The following is a 21168-nucleotide window of genomic DNA, read 5'->3' on the forward strand; positions in this document are numbered from 1 at the left end:
TGATTCTTATTTTAACAAATTACTCATTTAAAGCTAATTCTAATAAATTTCAAAAATATTGTCATGTTGGGTTCTCTCTCTCTTTAGAGTAAACTCTAGTTATAATAACATCTGTATCATTTCTTTCCTGTATTGTATTTTAATTGAGAAAAATTCTAAAAACTTTCCTAGTGATGTGTTAAAATTCTTTGAAGGACCGATTTTAAGAGACTTTGTTTTATAAATAGAAAAAGTTTGTAAATTTCCAGTTGCACTTATTTTTTATGATTAAAATTATTTTATGTTTGTTGATTGGTTTAATATTTTATAGTTATAAGGAACAGGTGAATACTTTAAATATGATAAATATATACCACAATAAAAAAAAAATTAGTCAATAGATAAATTTTCTGAGGTAAGAACAAACTAACAAATGGTAACTAAGCAAAGTTTACTGTTGCTATGCAGTTCAGGTGAACCTAGCAACCGGTTGCAAGCTTACAAAAATAAATTGATATTAGATCTGCAATATCAAATTTGATACATTTGGTGGTTTAGTGAAGTATGTCATGACTTTTATTAACATTAAAAAGTTGGCTCTCGCTTTGCATCTTAGGTGTTCCCAGCGATCCCAAACAATCGAAACCGAAAAACAAAAAACAAACAATATCACCATTTGATCCGCATTAAGTCTAGTTAATAAATTTGATAATGATCCATTTAACTCACAAAAAGTTGTTAATTCTTTGCCTAAGATTTCAACTCTAGCTCAATTTTGGCCGATGAAACAAATTTGAAAAGGGATCAGCATAGTATGTCTCTTAGTTAGTAACATAATTGGTGACAAAATTTCCGAAGAAAAAGGATTTTCTTATGATTCTTTTTCAAGATTGAGTACTTTTTCTCAAGACATTCTTTTGATTTCTAAAACTTTTTATGCTTAAGTAGTTTAAGCAAATTAGTTTGTAATATTAGGAGATGTATAATTTTGGGAGATATAAAGCGTTTTTGCAAAACGTCTTTAACTGGTTTTCTTTCAGACGTTTTCATTTTTGTTTAAATAGTTTGAAAAAGTTTTCACAAAACAAAACTGGTAGAGGGCTCAATTTATTTATATCATATCTATTTCTAATTAATTCTATTTCATTTGGGTGACAAAATGATTTAAAGACTCTGACGTCTACTACAACCAAACTAGGGATCGCCGATGTACGGTATACTAAAAATTTAGTGTACAGTTTACCGTATAGTATACCGTAAAGTATACTGTAAAGTATAACGTAAGCTTAACTTTTTACCTATTGATTTTTTTTATTACTGTTATTACAATTTGTTTCAGATCAGAGAAATCTGTAGAATAAACTAAAATCTTAAATCTTAAAACGGTGAAGAGCAGCACAAACAGCCTGTTATAAAAATATAACAACTTAACAAATTGAAGTTTTTATTAAGTAAATTTAAGAAACAAAAATTGAATTAAAAAAAAACAAAAAACACTTTAGTCATGATAAGTCAAATAATAGACATGGTCAAGTAATTTAATTCATTAAGGAAATACAATTATTAAATTTTAAAGCCAGTCCTAAAATATTTCACAAATAAAAGTGAACAAGTATACTAATCTGTATACTAATTATTCGTATACCAAGTATACGGTAAAGTATACCGTAAAGTTAGTGTATCGTAAACTGTAACTGGCGATCCCTAAACCGAACACGCTAACTTATCTTATTTGTAAATTTAAGGAAAATTAATAATAAAATAATAAATCTTTGGAGACAAAAATAATAAATCCTTCTGTCAGGTAAAAAAAAAACTAATAAAGTGTAATTTTTAAAATCTTTTTTAAAAATACTTTATATAAGTGATTGCTGTTATGTAAAGTGCTTTCATAAAATTCACTAAAAAAAAAGTTTTTTCACTATCAAATTTAAGAGTCTTTTACTGCTGCGTTTAGTTGCAGTAATCTAATTGTTGTGATGTGAATGCCACCTCAGTTCAGTGAACATTCTGAGATCTTTATCACAGACTACCATATATCAGTTGTTAATACCTAAATCTGCTCGATGACGAATGCGCAGACATTTTTATGATTTTAAATTAGGTTTGGTATCTTTTTTTTAAAAAGCATTTTAAAATATTTTTGAAACTTTTAATATCATTAAAATATTTATAATTAAATCATTTATGCATCAACTTTTTATTCTGAAGGAACTTGGTGACTATGTTATCAATTAACATAAAATATCAATACATAAAACTAACGAGATCTTTTGAAAGAAAATATTAAGAAATTTCTAAATACGTATGGCATACAACTGAATGCCAGATGGTTAGAACATAATTTTTTTTGCTCATTTTATACTGCATGGGTGAATATTACGGCTTAAATTTCTATAAACATTTAAAAAAGAAGACATTTTTTTTGAAAAATGGGTTCCTTTTGTTAAATGATATTCAAAATGAAATTAATGTTTGACAAATTGTAAAATTTAACCAAACTCAAGAAATGAAATATTCTAATCAATGATTCATTTTTACAAATAAATAATTTTCGTGCTAAATTCTTTTCTAATCATTTTTTTCACATTTTAAGTGTTTCGTTTTTTAAATATCGACTCTGACCAATGATTAATTACTCTAGTTAGTTTCAATAATATTAAAAACTAAAGTTTCTTAATATTATTATTATTATTGTTGTTATTATTATTATTCAAAATTTTTCTTTATGCTCATAATAGTGGTGCATCCATACCAATATCGTCCCATATACATAAAAGGTAGTCCAATTATTAAAAAAATATATTGATTGAAAAGTTCTTTTTATAACATGCCATTAGGAAACTGCTTTTAAATTATGATGACTTTACGTGCTAAATTTAAGTAAAAATAATTTTGATTAGGTGTTATTTTATAATAAACATAAAGTGTCGCCAGCTCATTTTAACTTCCACCGTGCTTAAAAGCCACAATGGCTTCGTAATCTTATTCGATTACTATCCGCGTCAATCAAAGTCAACAATCCGTTTATTCTAATTTAAAAGCTAATAATTTTATTTCCTTGGTTTTCTTAGTCCAGCGCATATATCGTTAAACTAATTTCATGATTATCATTTAATTGTATTTGTTTGTAATACTATTCAGTAATATCACTTATAAACTGAACTTGGGAGGATTGGTTTAAGGTAAAGTGAACTTTAGTCAAAGTTATGAACTTTTCATATTATTTTTGTTTGATGATATAAAAATGATTGGTCACTTTAAAAAAAAGGTTTTCTAAGAAGATACATTTTAACGATAGCATCAGCTATCCTGTTACTTTCCCCACTCTTCCACCCAGTCATTAGCCGTTACAACCATAAACATACATATAAGTTGTCTCACTTCATTATTTATCGCTATTTTTCTGCAAGTATTACTACTTTTAACATTTTTTAAAATAAGATTTAGTAAAAATGAATGTATTTAAAAAAAACTATCATTTTGAAAAAGATTAAGGAAACCATGTATCAGACGATTGGTTTCCATTAGTATAGGATTTTTACACAATAAAACGCATTGTTATGTGACCTCATATTCTTTTTTTTACGTCATTCGATTTTAACGTAATCAAAGCGAAGTAACCGTAAATGAAAATAGTGAATGGAAATAATGAGAAAAAAGAGAAAGTGGAAAACTTAACAAATATTTGATGGAATTCCACGACCTTTTGATTTTTTAAAAGGGTTTTATAAAAGGAATCAATAGACTAAGTTTGGAGCGAAAATAATTAGTGAAAGTAACTATTTTATCAATCTTTAAAAAAATGAAAATTACATATATATAACCTGAAACACTGTAAAAAACACCTTAAACCTTAAAATCTAACGAAAAATATTTGTAATTCATGATATACTAAACTTATATTAACAGAAATTCTGTTTTACTGACAAATCCACCCGTTTACGGCTATTCCACTTATTATCAAGATACTTTTCCTAATTATAATAATAATAATAATAATAATAATAATAATAATAATAATAATAATAATAATAATAATAATAATAATAATAATAATAATAATAATAATAATAATAATAATAATAATAATAATAATAATAATAATAATAATAATAATAATAATAATAATAATAATAATAATAATAATAATAATAATAATAATAATAATAATAATAATAACAACAACAATAACAATAATAATAATAATAAAATATGTCATTGGCAACAAACCTTTTTTTTTTTCCCATGTTATTTTACATGTAAGAACCAATTTACTCAATTTAATCTTATTTTATATTAAAAACAAAAGTTTTCGCAAAGAAGCTATTGCATATTCTAAAATATGACCTGTTTAGTTTGGTTTAACTTTCTAAACAAAAGCTTTCATGACGTCATTTAAACATGTGCGCAGAAGAAAATATTACTCAACTACCTTACACAATGATATATATTAAGTAGATGTCTAACTTCACAAAATTTCCGTAAGAAAAAGTGAAGCATGTTTTTTAAGTTTTTAATGCCGGTAGCCGTTTTATTTTAATTGACAATAATGAATTTTTATTTTGCTTTCATTTATCATTGCGTCATTTCAGGCTGGCAAAAAGTTTGCTTCACTGCAGAAGCGCGAGTTAGATATCAAGTTAAAATATATCATTGAGCTTACATGTTTTCTCCTTTAAAAGTCTGATTTATGTGTGCTACTGCATTAGCGTGCAAAAGTTTATAAACAACTAAATATTTCGAGTTTTTTCGTCATAACTTTTTGCTAGAATGAAAATTTTAACAATTGTTCTTCATATGTAACAACATAGTACAACAAGCTCAAAAAAAATGATAGTTTGTAACGGAAGGAAGAAATTCAAACTTTTGAAAACATAATCGGACAAAAGTATGTAAGCAGTTTCTTGCCCCATAAACAAATCAAAATTTCATTAAGAAAAACATATTTATATTAAAATTACTTTACTGGATATAATTTTTTAATTAAATTTAAAAAAATGGTTAAATTTAGTGTCGTAAATCTCCAAAGTAAGAAAAAGGAACAATTCTACCGCAATCGTCATTTTTAACATTGGTTTAATATCAGAAATTAATATGAAGTTATTGCCGGAAAAATGTTTCATGGACCAAAGTTTTTAAAAAACAATTGTCTGTTTGATTAAATTAATAAGTTACCTAAACTATAACTTTTTGTTAAAATTATAAACAAGATTAATGTAAACAAAATTTGTTTAATTTATATTCTTGCTTACCACTCTAATCATTTACTTTAATCAATGTTTACAATACTTTATTAAAAATTATATTCGTTTTTTAAAGATAGAAATTAATCGTTCAAAGTAAAATTTTTCCAAAAATACCCTGAAAACGAATGTTACAACATAAAACTATCTGAAATACAGTTTAAAATTTCCTCATACTTGTTTTTGCAATAGAAACTCAGCTATGTAACTCTGGAAAAGTGGTTCACTGCTCTAGTATTAATGGCGCAGCTTCTTCTTTGCTCGTATCCACGAATTTTATTTGAGAAAATTTTTTTTTTCAGATAAGCTGAGTGAGCAAAGTTTGGTTATTGAGTTTGACAAACTTTCTTGGTGAACGAGGACGTGTATATATTACGATTCCAAATTTGTAGAATATTAGCATCAAAGGTATAGCCTTTGCGTTATTTTAGCGAATGACTATTTTGAATGACCAGTATATTCTAACATTTTTATTATTAACACGAAATATATTGAAATATATTGATGCCGATAGTTAAATTTTGAAAGAAAAACTTAAAAAACCAAGCCTTGGAACGGTTTCTTTTCTACGTGAGATTTTAATTAATTATAAGTATATTCAGTCCTATTCCAGTAGCGTAGCTTCAGAAAATTCGCCTCTTCCGCTGAAATGTAATTTAGGGCCACTTAAGTTATCCCATTTGTAAAAGTAATACTGTTTTTTTACTTTTTCAATAATGCATCAAAAAGATTTACAGAAAATAAATGAATAAATAAATACTAAAATTTTACATCAAAGGATCTTTAAGAAATTAAAACACTGTCATTTTCAATTTTACCAAATTTATAAGTAATTTCCATTACTTCCATTTCATGTGCAGTTTTTACCATATTGAAGAGGATTTGAAAGATCAAAATAATTTATGGTTTGATTTAAATTTAAGCGTTCTGCGGTTGTAAAAGGTTCAGCGGAAGACAGTATAGAAAGGGTTTTATTGCCTATGTTCAACTTGATGCTATAGCGTAATATTTTTAAATGATTGTCAAAACACTTTAGGCATAGAATAAATAAGCTATTCATTTTAAAAAATCTAAGAGCTTTAATATTTTGTTAGAAAAATACGTTAAACTAGCAAAGCTGTTTTTAATTTGGAATTCATTTGTAAAGTCATCTTCATATTTAATTTATTACTTTATTAGTTGAATTCTTTGACTTTGATAGTTCGACAGACATTTTTATATTACTTCTTTAATTTTTTTTCTTATGGTACTGGTCAACTTTTTCTTCATGATTAAAAAAATAAATTTACTAATAAATACAAAACTAATTTGAATTAAAGTAGTGAAGCAAATAGTTTTCTATTTCTTTAAAACAGACTTTTTTTTCATTTTGTTCTCTCGCATATGTTTTTTTGGTTGAAAGCTCATCGCTCGCTTAATGAATTTATGATATAATTATATTGAAAAAAGTCTAATGCAACTCACACAAAATATATTGCAGTAAATCAATAACTTTCTGAAACATTTTTGTTGCGGAAAATGATGTCGTTCTTCTACTCAAACTAATAGAGCTTACTTTGATCCCTGCGACAACTCATAGTACTCTCTTTAATCCCAACTCTTTTAAAAGTTTGTTTTTTTAAATGAGAAAATTATTTTTAATGTTATTTTGCAAATACAATTTTGTTTAAGGTCATTTCATTTTAATAACATTTCAAATATTTCTCAGAAGAGTATCCGATGGTGCAGATTAAATTATTCTCTCTACTTATAGATGTTATCATTTGTTTATTTGCAAAAATGACGTAGGAGGTTTTAACAACTTAACTGTCTGGAGTTTTTTAATCTTGATCCACTTACAATGCCGGTTTTCAACGTCAATGATACCTGTACATTGTTAGTTCTTTTTGTTTGAATTCTAGAATTCAAAAGCCAAGAAATTATGTTATAGTAAGTCAGTTAGAGAAATTGTAAATAAACTGCTAATTCTTTTTTGTGAAATCATTTGTATGTCAAATACCGAATAAGGATCATTTTTTATATTATTTTAGTTATGTTAGATTGAATAGTTTAGACTCAGAACATCATTTAAAACGACCTACTGAACCATGTTTAAAACTTCATTTAAAGTGGACTTATTTGAAACGTTCAAAACTTCGCCTAAAGTGGACTTATTTTAAACATGTTTGAAACCGCGCTTAAAGTGGACTTAAATATACATGCTAAGTATAGTTTTAAAAATGAGTTTAAAAACCTCTTTAATATACTTTACAGAAAAACATCTTTTAAATAAACTCAGTAAATAATTTCCTTTGATTAAAAATAGACAACTTTACGAAATTTTTTTTCTAAACAAAACCTATGCATTAACGACCTCATTAATAACATTTTTTATCATATATCTTTAGGAATTGAGATTTAATAATCTTTATAAGTTCTATTAGTATCAGGTGTATGATGTTTCATGGAAGAAAAAAAATTTTATTAAATACTTTTAAATTTTATCCATTTCAACGCTTCTCAAAATGTAAATCCACTTTAAGCGATGTTTTGTACAATGACTAAATATACATGGGAAAAAAAGCGAATGCTGAAACTCAAAATTACGTTATTAAAGCTAAACCTACTATCCGCCAATTTTCGAATAAATCATATTCTAATTAGAAAACTGGTTATTGACTTCTTAATAACAATAGCTTTGTCTAAAAATTTCTCTAAAACGTAAAGTGGCCTTTAAAAAGTCCACTTTAAGTAAAAGTCCACTTTAAGCTAAATTTTTACTACTTAGAAGGCTACTTTAAGTTGATCTAACTATATATATATATATATATATATATATATATATATATATATATATATATATATATATATATATATATATATATATATATATATATATATATATATATATATATATATATATACAGTATTGTGAAAAAGTTAAGAACCACAAAAAAAACAAATCGTAATTTATTTTTATTTTTAAATTTCTTTTTAACCGAATATATTTTTCTGGTAAAAAAAAAATAATAATAAATTTTAGAAAATAGACAAACAAAATAAAAAATAATAATAGTGATAAAAACTTTTGAACAAATATAAAAAATGTATTTAAAGTTTTATAGGTAATTTTTATTTTAAAAAAATTGTGAAAAAGTTAAGAACCACAAAACAAGAAACGATAATTTTTACCTAATACCGCGTAATTCTACCATGAATTTTTAAGCACTCATTTATACGATTTGGCATTGAGTCTATTAAATTCTCTAAAATATGTTTGGGAACATTTCCAAGTATTGCTGGTAAAATATTGCGCAACTCCTCAAGGCTCCTTGGTGCTTTCTTGGCAATCTCTTTATCAAGCCAACTCCAAAGATTTTCAATGCAATTTAGATCTGGGCTATTTGGTGGCCAAGTTAGACGCTCAATATTTTTACTTTCGAACCATTCAGAGACAATTTTAGCCCTGTGACATGGTGCATTGTCTTGCTGAAAAATGAACGGAACGCTTTGCTCAAGTGCATCAATTGACGGTAACAAGTTGTTATTTAAAATATCAACATAATAACTAGAGTTGAGTCGACCATCAAATAATTTAAACATACCGAGACCATAATATGTCATGCAGCACCATATTCCAACCGACCCGCTACCTTGTTTTGTTCTTTGAACGATACAATCGTGATTATATTTTTCTGAAGGCTGCCTGCGAATCATAATTCGGTTTTTTCGGCTATCAACCTCGATATTCATCTCATCACTGAACATTACTGTCCTCCATTTTTGTTTAGTCCATTCTTTGACGCTTTGGCAAAATTTTTTTCGCTTTTTTATATGTAGTTTGGTAAGTCGCGGTTTTAGAACAGCTTTTTTCCATAACATATTGTTAGCTAATAGTTTCCTACGCACAAGTGATGCCGATGCTTGACGTCCATTTGAAAGCTTCCATTCCCTTCTTAATTCATGCGACGGCATGGTTCGATTTTTCTTTGCCAACCTGATTAAAAGGCGATCATCATTGGGTGTCGTCAAACGCGGTCTTCCAGAACGATGGCGATCAACGTAAGATTTCGTCTCTTTGAATCTTTTGATGATTTTTAGCACCGAACTATGTGATCGCTTTACTATTCTTCCAATTTCGCGAGCGGATTTACCTTCCTGGTGAAAATGCACCACTTTTACACGATCTTCATAGGTAATAGCTTTTCTGCTCATTTTTTCAAAAGGAAAGAATATTTTTTTGTTTGAAATTAAATACTTTTTTTAAAAGTATTTAAAAAAATTAATTTTTTTCAAATGTTTTTATTGGTTCTTTGGTAATAACTCAGGTCATTAATAGAATATTTAAAAAAAAAGGGAAAAATAAATTTAAAAAGACGTTTCCGCCGCATTTAGCACCAAAAATTCTTTGTGGTTCTTAACTTTTTCACAAAAAAAACATAAAAAAAAATTAATACATAATATTTACTCCTTATTTTTTATAGGTTCTATTAACTTATTTTCAAAAAAAAAATTTTTTCTTTTTTCTCATGCTATATTTAATATGTTTGAAAAAAAAAGACTATTTTATTATCTATAGAATAAGAATTAATTAAATTTATTTGAAAAAAATATATTTTTTTATTTAGTGGTTCTTAACTTTTTCACAATACTGTATATATATATATATATATATATATATATATATATATATATATATATATATATATATATATATATATATATATATATATATATATTATAAAATTAAAAAAATAGAAATGAATATATATAAAAAAAATTAAATAAATAGAATAAAATAAAAAGAAATAAAAATAAAATGATTGAAAAAAATAAATTTTAAACCAAATAAACAACTAAATATAAACAAAAGTTATACATTTTTATGTTTGATTTTTTAAAATCTAATTCACTACAACACATATTTTACCACTATTTCAGTTAAGAGTTACAGAAAAGATTGAGTAAAGTTTAAGAGCAAGAAAGTGGTTAAATGAAGACTGTGAGGGAAAAAACTAGATGAAAACAACTAGTTTTAATGAATGACAACCTTAGCCGATACTAACTTTGGAATTGTTTGTTTATAAGGTTTCTAAGAGATGGTTACAAAAAAGTAATCCAAAAAGACATAAAGTAGAAATCTGAGAAGGACATTTACTATTTATCAATATAGGAATATCAACAACATTGTGATAATTATTAGCAGAACACTACTATGTATAATTCTTTATTTATTATTAATGTCAATTTAAATCTGTGATTATTTGCTAAATTAGAATTTCTTTACTTGGCACAATATCTTTATTTCTTTTTTTTTTTTAATACAAACTCTGAAATTGTTAAAATTTTATATACCCAGGCACTTTGTGCAGGGCTCATGGCACTCAGAAACCAGGGTAAAGTTATTTAAATTTTGAAAAACCCGGAAACACCTGGAAAATTCAGGGAACTTTTTTTAAAAATCTTTAAAATCAGGGAAAACTCAGGAATGTTTTTTAGTTTTATATATAAATTGAAGTTATTTTGCAATATACAAATTTTGAGTTTTTATTTTAACAGATTGCTATCAATTAAGTATGAAGAATTATCTTTCTAAATAAAATTTCTTTAAAATTCTAATAGAAATTTTAGGGAAACATGAGTTCAGTTGCAAAAGTATTATATCCTTCAACATTAACAAGGAAAATTTCATACTTTTCGCCAACCGAACTCAGGGAAAAAGTACTTGAAATTGGGTAAAAATTAGGAAATACTCAGGGAAAATGGATTTCTAAAACTGCCATGAACCCTGTTGTGACATATTATCGTAATAATATATAAAATAATATCACATACAGGGATTAGGGAAACGTCAGGGAATTCAGATGTCTGCAAAAAAAAGAAAAGAACTATATAGGAAAAAGGGTTGCATTTTTGAAAAATCAGGGTAATCTCAGGGGAAATAGCTGCAAGCCGGCTAGACATCTATCATTCGTATATTTTATACACGTGGGCAGATTGCTTTATGATCTATACATTTTTTGCAATAGCAAGGTGTTTTTCTAAAAAAAATCAAATACTTTATTTCTGTAGTTGAATTTTTGTAAATCTAAATTAAATCAGGGAAACAGATCAAGTTCAGGGAAATCAGACACTTTGGCATCGTATATGTACTCAGCACTGATTGCACCTGCAGTGCGATTGCACTGCAGGTGCAATCAGTGACCTGAACTTCTAAGGGTCCCCTAAGTATTAAAAAAATCACTGTGACCTGAACTTTTAAGGGTCCGCTAAATATTAAAAAAATGATAGTACTAGTGGTTACAAAATGTTTTAGCGTAAGCAAGATTTTAAGTTATTGGGATAGGGACGGATCAATGGTATATACGATTCAGAGCCGACGACACAGATTTCGAAGTGTGTATGTGTGTGTGTGTGTGTGTGTGGGGGGGGGGGGGGGGGAAGGATCACGATCATTAATTTGTAAAGGTGAGTTTCCACTCATCCGTTTAGCTACGGGAACGGGAAAGGGATGGGAAAATTAATCACGTGAGCATGCGCAGTTTGTAATTTGATTTTCCCGCAGCTTAGTTTTTCCCATCATATCTGTCTCGGGAAAAGGTTAATCTCAAATCAACTTTTTCCCGTAAATAAGCAAATAGCGAAACGAGCAGCCAATCACCTTGCTAGAATTTTCGAAAATTAAAAACAAAAAAGTGTAAAAGTTTCCAAGAATATTTCCATTTTCGTAATTTTGTCATAAAGCTTTAATTTCGTAATTTTGTCAAAAACATTTATTTTCCTATAACTATGTATGTAATTACTTAAAGCTATTTACGCGTATATTTTTATTTTCCTACTATGAAGCAAAATGGAAATCATTAAGATATTTAGTTAATCACAATTACAACTTTGTTAGTTTTACTGCTAATTTTAAATTGTATAAATACCCGAATAAAATGTTAAAATATTAAACTTTGAAGTGAACTGTCCGATTTACGATATTATTATAAATTTAATTTAATAATGAATGAACTAAATGTGGATTTTTCAAGAATACAAAATGTTCCAACAAACTTGGAGGCTCATTTAATAGAAGAAGTGAGAAAATTTCCATGTTTATGGGACACAACAACTCGCGCATATAAGGAAACACCTTTAAAAGTTGAAGCATGGAGGCAGATATCTACTTTATTAAAAGTAGAAGGTAGCTATTTATTTTTCCAAGTAAATTTAAACAAAAATTTCTAAATAATAAAATGACGTAACCTATTTTACATAACGTAACCTATTTTTTTTTTTTTTTTTTTTTTTTGTGTAGAAAAAACTTTGACTTCAGCATGGACGAAATTGAGAGAAAATTTTCGTAGATGCTTGAATCGTCAAAAAAAGGCTACCATGTCTGGAGCTGGTGGGGAACAATTACCATCATGCCAATTCTTCACAGAATTAATGTTTTTGAAAGATGTCATTGGGGTAAAATCGACTAGTTCAAACATAAAATGCGATATTTTTGCAACACAACATTTAGTTGAACACAGAGGACTTGAAAATATAGACAATTCCATTAGAGCATCAAGTTCAAGAGATAATTTGACTTTAGTAGAAAATGAAACAGTTATAAATTCAATTACATCACCTCAGATGATTATCTCATCGCCAAATCATATGAAAAGAAAAATGAAAATTGACCCATTACAAGTTGCTCTTGAAAAAGCAATAATGAATGATGTGGAGCAAAATAAACTGATGAAAATAAATGAAAATGATCCAGATGAGTTATTCTGTAAAAGCTTAGTAAGCTCTTTTCATAATCTTTCAAAAAAGAAAAACAAATTAGCAAAAATAAAAGTTATGGAAATCCTCCTTGAAATGGAAAGTGACAATGAATGAAAATGTAAAATTTAATTTTCAAATAAAATATATTTCATATACGAAGATGTTAGTTATTTTTACATTCAATATATACATTTAAGGTAAACAATAAAATACTTCAAAAAAAAAAAACAAATAAAGTAACTAAAAAAACTATATATATTCATATATATAACACACACACACACACACAGATATATATATATATATATATATATATATATATATATATATATATATATATATATATATAAAGGAAGAGGAATTTCATCTTTGATCAAATGTGTTTTGAGTATGAGTAACCATATCATATTGCCATGGAACCTGTCCTTGGGGAGAATTAAAGAAGTCTCGAAATGATTCCCTCACTGCCTTTGCATCACGAGTATAGTTATTTGAGCCTAATTGTTTTTGTAAAAGTGTTATTCCTTGGTAATCAGAAACATCACTTCGCCATTCACCAGCTTGCAAACCAGATGGTGTTTCATAATCAACAAATTTTGAAGGGCAATATTGATTTAATGGTTCAAACTGACGACCATGCATAAGGTAGTTATGCAGAGCAGTGGCAGCTTTAGTCACGTTAATTAGAATATTTTCTTTTGCAATAATTGGTTTGCGAAAAATTCTGCATCTTGCTGCCAAAATACCAAAAGTATTTTCTATTGTTCTGCGTGCACGTGCCAATCTATAGTTATATATTCTTTCCTTCAAAGATAATATTTCTTTAGGGTATGGCTTCATTAAATAGTTTTTGAGGGGAAATGCCTCATCTCCAATTAGAACATATGGCAGTTTTACGTTTGAGCCTATTGGTTCATAAGGTTCTGGGATATTTAATAACTTTGATTCAAAAGCAATTCCCATTTTACTATTTCTGAATACACCACCATCACTGTTTCTACCAGTATCACCAATATCAACAAGTGTGAATTCATAGTTTGCATTACAAATAGCCATCAGAACAATAGAGTGAGATTTTTTATAATTAAAGTAGAACGAGCCTGATCTTGAAGGGGCTTGCATAACTATATGTTTCCCATCTATAGCCCCTATGCAATTGGAGAAGTTCCATTTCTTCTCAAATTCGTTTGCTATAGATCTCCATTCATTTTTGTTTTTTGGATAGCTAGTATATTCCATAGCCAACAAAATAGTCCATATAGCAGTAGAGGTTTCGTTTATTATTCTTCCTATGGAAGTCGGACTTATTCGAAACATACCAGATAGGTCTATTTGTGAAGTGCCTCCAAAAATATATCTCAAAGTGACCGTTAAACGTTCACTCGCTCCAATTGTCTCGCGTCTGAGGGAAGATTTTGTAATCGCCGGTGCAATTAGACTTAACAAATGTTCATACTTTGTAGGTGTCATTCGAAAAAACTTAAAAAAGAATTCGTGATCGAAAAGTTGCATATCTTTTATAAATAAATTGAATGCTCCTTTTGTTTTTCTTTCTCTAAATAATTTTCTGACCCAAAACCTTTTTTTATACTTTTGCCTTCTTTTGATTTTTAAATAATTCAGTAATAACAAATGTAAAGTTCTTCTGCTAAGAATCGATAACACCGCCATTTTTATTATTTAGCTATCATTACTTAAAAGTGAAAGTTAAAGTAAAGCAAGTTTGACCAGTGCAAGTGGAAATGAATATATCCCATCTGATCTGTCCAAATTCGTTTTTTTTCCCATCCCTTTCCCTTTCCCGTAGCAAAAAAGGATGAGTGGAAACTCACCTTAAGAGTCCTCCGTATTCGGATTTTTAATAAAGAAAAAAAAGTCTTTTACAAGAAAGTGGGGGTCACGCGCCCCTCCCCCCCCGTGTCGTCGGCTCTGATAATTTTTGCATACCTATTATGAATATAGTAGATAAATAAATAAATCAATGTAACAATATATCCTGAAGATTAAAGCTAATTTTGTTTATAAAACTGCAGTTTTTCAAAATAAATGATATTTAATTGTGCAAGAAAAGATATTAAAATGCGAATATAAATAAAAAATTAATCAAACTCTATAAAATAGTACAATAATAACCAAAAACTTAAGAGCAAAATCCAGGTCAGAACTCAGCACCTCCAGACCCTTTTTGAGACCCACCCAGGGGGCAACAAATCATTGTTCCTTTTTTAGAAAAATGAACAGTGGATGGTTGCCTCTCTCAAACAGGTCTCAGAAAAGGTCTGGGGGGGGGTGCTGAGTTATGACCAGGATTTCGTATGCTGCATAGATATTAAAATGAGCATATAAATGAAAAATTAACCAAATTTCATAAAATAGCACATTAATAATCAAAAATTAAAGAGCAAACACAGCATCATGCAAAATCCAGGTCAGAGCTTGACACCCCTGGACCATTATTGGGACTTACCCAAGGGTGGCAACAGACCACTGTTCTTTTTTTCAAAAAAAATGTACAGTGGTTAGTTGCCACTCTTGACCTGGTCTCGGAAAAGGTCCAGGAATTGCCAAGTAACAACCAGGATTTAGCAGGCTGCACATGGTACAACTAGTTCAAAAAACAGCATTCAAAAATAACACAAAAGAACAACAACTTATACTGCTGTTGCTTTTACTAGTGGTGATTGCAGGTTAACAATGGCAGCAGCAATTATCCATATATCATCTATTAGAGGGACTAATGTAATTGGAAGAGTGTTTTTTAGAAGTCGAAATTCTTTTAGCATTCCAATGACACGTTCAATGTGTATTCTTGCACGTGCTATGCGCTTGCAATGATACACTTCAGAGGGTGTAAACTGTCGCTTACTACCTAAAAATGGTGGAGTTACAGCTTTTACCTGCCTCAATAGAAATAAATCTTGAACATTAAAACCTTTATTAAAAAGTGCAATAAAACCAGGAGTGAATCTTCTTGCAACATTGCAATCTTCAGTGATAAAACGATCTGAGGAAGATCCAGAGTAACCTTTAGAAACAAAAGAGATAGAACCGCCTTTAGTACAAAATATAAGTTTTTTTGATGTGTTTCTACTTTTATAACAACTATATGTTTGATATTGAGCTTTAGCATTGGCAGACTTTTGAATAGTCTGTTCAGTACAGTCACCAATACCTTCAACATAAACAAAATCTCCAATAAAATGAGGATGTGTAAAATTTAATGTTTCTTCTGGAGTAGGCCAATATATCAATGGTTCAAGTTCTCGGGCTAATACTGTTGTAAATGTAGTTAAAATCCTAGACGCGTGACTTACTGAAATTTTAAAGCGAAATGCTAAATCTTGTAATGGTGAGTCAAGTCGAATACGCATTAAAGTCAGTAACACTTCATCTTCAACAAAAAGCTGTCGTGCTGGACCAGGTTTCCTTCTACTTGAAGGTTTACTAGCAGGACTAAACTGATACTGCTTTGGTTCAAATGAACGTTTATGATCCATAAAGTAAGAAACTTTTTTATATTTAGCTTGAACACGACTAACAATATATAAAAAAACATTTTCGTTTGGACACCCAGTATACAGTTTTATGACTTTGGGTAAAGAACGCACTGCCTCCCATGTTAATCTTTTATGACAACTTTGTTTATAAAGTGTTGTTGGTGTTAGGTAAGTTGCTGGTGTGTTAGTAATTAAATTGAGTTGTTGTGGAGAAAGTTGCTGATCAAATGCTGCTGCTGATAGACATGGAGGAGATATTGACAGAGAACACTGTTTGGGAATGTTGTCATTATTGTTACTGCTACTAGTAGTGGTACAGGTACTTAATAAATGTGTAATTTTTTGTTTTCTAGATACTTTAATAGGTGTATATCGAGGCATTGGTAATTTTCTTTTACTCTGAGGAGGAGATAATTCGTATCCTTTCAAATATAACCTGGGATGAGGGGATAGCTCAGTTGGCTTCCCATATTCAAAATGATTTGCACATACTTTTGTGTTCTTATTTACAGCATATAGCTTTCCTTTTTTTTGTTGAAGGGTCGACTACTTCTCTGTTAATAATTTTAGTCCATGCGGAAAAATATTTCTCTTTACAAGTAAAAAAATTTAATTCGCTGAAACTAAATCTCTTCCAAATATGATCTTTCAAAACATATTTTTCTTTGTACCGACGATCGTTGTTACAACCAAATACTGCACAACGATCACTCTTACCCATTACTAAAAAGTGTGGCAAATGAAATAAAAAAATAGTTGTAAACCAAATATATAATAGTGGTCAACTTTTAAAAAACTAATAAGAGAATGGCAGGATATTAATGAATTTAACTTTTGTTTGCTCCCAGGCAATCCCAAAATGCAATGCGTAGTATTCATGACGTCGTTATCTGGCAAAAGGTCTATTAACATAGAGATACCACAACTAATGTTGGAGATAAAGCAACAACAACAGAATCACCTACGTTTTGTATAAGTTATGAAACTATAAACTATGACGAAGAAGTTAGTAATCAGGCACAAGTAGAAAATGGAAATTTAAGTGGAAATGCAAGTGCGTTGAATTTTTCTTCTAAGAAAAAGACAACTTAAAAGATCTCTGTCTGATGAAAATACAAAAATACAAGATGCAATACTTAGTACTATGAGCAATATAAATGCAACATTATTAGTAAGTGCACATGAAGAAAGCGACGATGTTACACATTTTTGTAAATCTATTTGTGCTACAATCAAAAGGCTACCTCCTAAAACCCACGAGTTGCTAATATAAACATACAGCAATATTTAGCTGCTCTGGAATTTCCAGATATTGTCAACTGATATATAATTTGTTTGTTTTTGTTAACAGTTGTTTAACATTTTGTTATACATATTTTAAACCATTATTTCAAAATATTAAAATACAAACAAAAGATTGTTTTTTTTCATTGTTCCAAAAAAACTCTATCTCCTGCTAGATTGTGCCCACAGCTAGTTACATAGTTATGTTGCCATGACAAGGATCCACTTGGATGATTAAAATACTCTGTTAGTGTTAATCTTACAGTGTTAGAATCTGTTGTGTATCGATTGCTTATACATCGAGGTAAAATATGTAAAGCATTACCTTTACATGTTATTTTCCTCCAGTCTCCAGGGATAACTTCACCAGAACTTGTCTCCAAATCAACAAATCCAGATGGTACATAGTTAATGCTGTCATTGATTCTGAAATAATTATGTAAACAAATTGCAGCTTTTATAATATTTTCAATATTTTCTGGGGTTGCTTTTATTGGACGTCTAAGTACTCTCCATTTAGCTACCATGATTCCAAATGTGTTCTCAATTGTTCGTCTAGTCCTAGATAGTTAAAAATTCGTACTTTGATTGTCAAATTTTTAGGAGAAAAAGGCTTCATTAAACATGATTTCAACGCAAAAATATCATCACCAACTAGTACTGGTTGTACTTTTGTGCCATTTGGTAGCTGTCGGTTTTTAGGAAGTTTGAATGAGTTGTTCTTGAAAGCTTTACCCATTTTACTTTCATTGAATATAGAAGCATTGTTATCTCTGCCATAGCTACCTATATCTACCAAAGTAAAGCAATATTTTGCATCACATATGGCTATCAAAACCATACTGTGATAGTTTTTGTAGTTGTAATATGCTGATCCACTCAAACTAGGAGCTTCTATACATACATGTTTACCATCTATGGCCCCTATACAATTGGGAAAGTTCCATTCATTTTCAAATTCGTTTGCCAATTTTTCCCACTCATTTGATGTACTTGGTGCCTTTAGATAACATGGTTGTAATACATCCCAAATGGCTTTTGTTGTTTCATTTATAATATTGCACACTGTTGTTCTGCCTAGTTGTGAATCTCCAGTTGCCAAGTATCTCAGTGTCACAGTCAATCGTTCTGAGAGTGATATAGTTTGACGGCTTCGACATGACTTTTTTGTAATGCTAGGTGCAATCATTGATAACAAGTGTTCATACCTTTCTGGCGACATTCTGGAAAAACGATGAAAAAATTCTCTGTTATGAAGTCGTAGCTCAGGAATAAGTGTGTTAAATACTCCTTTTTGACAACGGTTTTTAAACAATGAGCGAACCCAAAATTTGTGCCTTGTTTTTTTTTTTTTTTACTCTGCAATGTTCTGAGAGCTAGTAATGTATTGCAAAGTGCAAGCTGGCACTTCAAGAGATAATTTTTTTATTATTTGCCATCGCTCTAAAAATCAATTGGTTCATATAATCATTATTTTTTTAAATATTTTTCTATTTATTACTAGAATTAGTTATCGTAATTATAAAAAAACTTATCATTAGGAAAAACTTAGAGAAAAATTTTCCAATAATACTGAAGCTGATGATCAGCTTCTATTATTTTTTTGGCTGGAAATAAGTGTTGTTAGGAATCTGGATAACTATTTCTTATCAAAAATTAGTTGAACTAAAGTTTTATGTAAATATTTTTAATGTGTTGTGTTGAAATAAATTTTTATAAATGCCAAAGTTCTTCTCAAAAACTATTTAATTTTTTTTTTAAATTTGATTCTTAAGCGTTTTTCTTTTTTTTAATTTTATTTTATCTTTGTTATATTCCCAGTTAATGTTAATGTTTTTTTGTTATCATAACAACCTGTGTATACTGTATCTAAGTACTCGTCCTATGTTTTTAAAACGTCATATATTTATATATATTTGGGAACATTATTTTCTTGGCTTCACAGAAGTGAGAAAAAAAACAAACATTTATTTTGAAAACTCTTCTAAAATTAATGGAAACAGCTGGTCGTGCGACAAATATTGCAGATGTTGTTGCGCGACAGTTGTCGCACGACTATCGTGCGACTATATGGAAGCCAACCTTAACAAAATGAGTTTTTAGTAAATGGAAGCAAATCACCGTTTACTAAAAACTTTTGGAAGAAAGAGGCTACATATAAAAATGGTTAAATTAGTACCATATATAGTAATGGTCAAGTGTTCAGTTGTTTTTAATAAATTTCTTTAGTTTAGTGCGTTTAACGTTTTAAAGACAATATCCAATTTTAAAGAAACATGTATCAAGGGGATGACAAAAAATTAATAATTCGTGTATAATTTACGTTCGCTTTATACTAATCTTATTAATAAAAGTCACTGATCTATATTATAACTGGATAGCGCATCTCTAATATCGAAATTGAAGCCGAAAAAATATTTTGGCGGCCATATTGTGAGGACCCACGATTTGTTATGATGCGCTTGAAATTTTAAGAAAAGAAACCAAAAGAAAGAAGAAAAAAAGAAAAGGATTGAAAGTACCTAGAAATTAGAAGCAAAAAAGGAAATATCAACAAATTAGTAAAAATCTGTTGTAAAATGTCTAACGAATGATCGTATTCTTTAGATAATTTATCTAGATTCTTATGTTGATATTTAAAAATTATGATTATAAGTACAAGTTGAAAATATAATGCTCCTAAAAGTAAGTAAATAATCTTTTCAATTATTACGTTACTATTTACAATATAAAATAGTTTTGTGTTTGTAAAAGCTGTAGTTATTGATGATTAAATAATACCAATTTACTTAATGTTTTTCTAATATTTTTCGATGACATTTTCTCAGTGGCTTGTTTTCCCAGATCATAAAGTCTGACTTTGCAATAACATTGAGAAATTATTTTGATTAATTTAAAAGCATGGTTTTCATTCATACCAATATCAAACATATGTTCATGCAAGTCTCTAAATATAACAGATCCTAAACTTTCTAAAACTGAAATAGATATAGCTTCTGGGATATTTTTGGACTGTGGCAGTTTTCCAGGTATTGTTGCTAGCATTCCTGTAATTTTTTTCAGTTTCTTCACAAACAGTAATAACATCTCTTGTTGGTTTCATAAGACCACCACTGTCCTGTACTTTAAGAAAATTGGATTCTGGAGCATGTTTTTTAGAACCAAGTGCATCACAACATAACATACAAAATATTTGCTTTTTTGCCATTTTAACAACGAAGCCAGATATATAAGAAACAGCTGCTTTTTTATACTCAGTTAGCAATGAAATATTAGTAATAAAAGAATAATCATGATCAGTAGTCTTAGATGTTCTTTCAGATAAGTCATATTTACTGATTATGTTTACTGTTGTAATATCCAAACTGCTGTTATTTATCATAACTGAATCATCTAAAACATTTAAAATATTTTCTGCTTGTAAT

General features: G+C 28.7%; 2 protein-coding genes and 1 pseudogene across 2 annotated transcripts; 2 read left to right on the forward strand and 1 right to left on the reverse strand.

The window, feature by feature from the left end:
* The window catches only part of LOC149880568 (uncharacterized), a 77830-nt pseudogene extending 60048 nt beyond the window's left edge, over window positions 1–17782 (forward strand).
* Window positions 8361–9467, reverse strand: LOC149880573 (uncharacterized). The gene is made up of 2 exons (XM_090069243.1): window positions 8810–9467; window positions 8361–8693 (listed from the first exon to the last, which is right to left on the reverse strand). Exons 1-2 carry the CDS (start codon window positions 9417–9419, stop codon window positions 8665–8667), a joined length of 639 nt encoding a protein of 212 aa, XP_089925369.1. The 5' UTR covers window positions 9420–9467; the 3' UTR covers window positions 8361–8664.
* LOC149880574 (uncharacterized) lies at window positions 12114–13110 on the forward strand. Its single transcript, XM_090069523.1, has 2 exons — window positions 12114–12390; window positions 12505–13110. The coding sequence occupies exons 1-2, from the start codon at window positions 12210–12212 to the stop codon at window positions 13074–13076; spliced, it is 753 nt and encodes a 250-aa protein (XP_089925649.1). The 5' UTR covers window positions 12114–12209; the 3' UTR covers window positions 13077–13110.
* Window positions 17783–21168: the final 3386 nt, after the last annotated feature.

The sequence above is a fragment of the Hydra viridissima genome, unplaced genomic scaffold, assembly GCF_058129835.1.
Source record: "Hydra viridissima isolate aposymbiotic clone 2 unplaced genomic scaffold, HvirCarnegie_v1 scaffold_12, whole genome shotgun sequence".
Classification (NCBI taxonomy): Eukaryota; Metazoa; Cnidaria; class Hydrozoa; order Anthoathecata; family Hydridae; genus Hydra; species Hydra viridissima.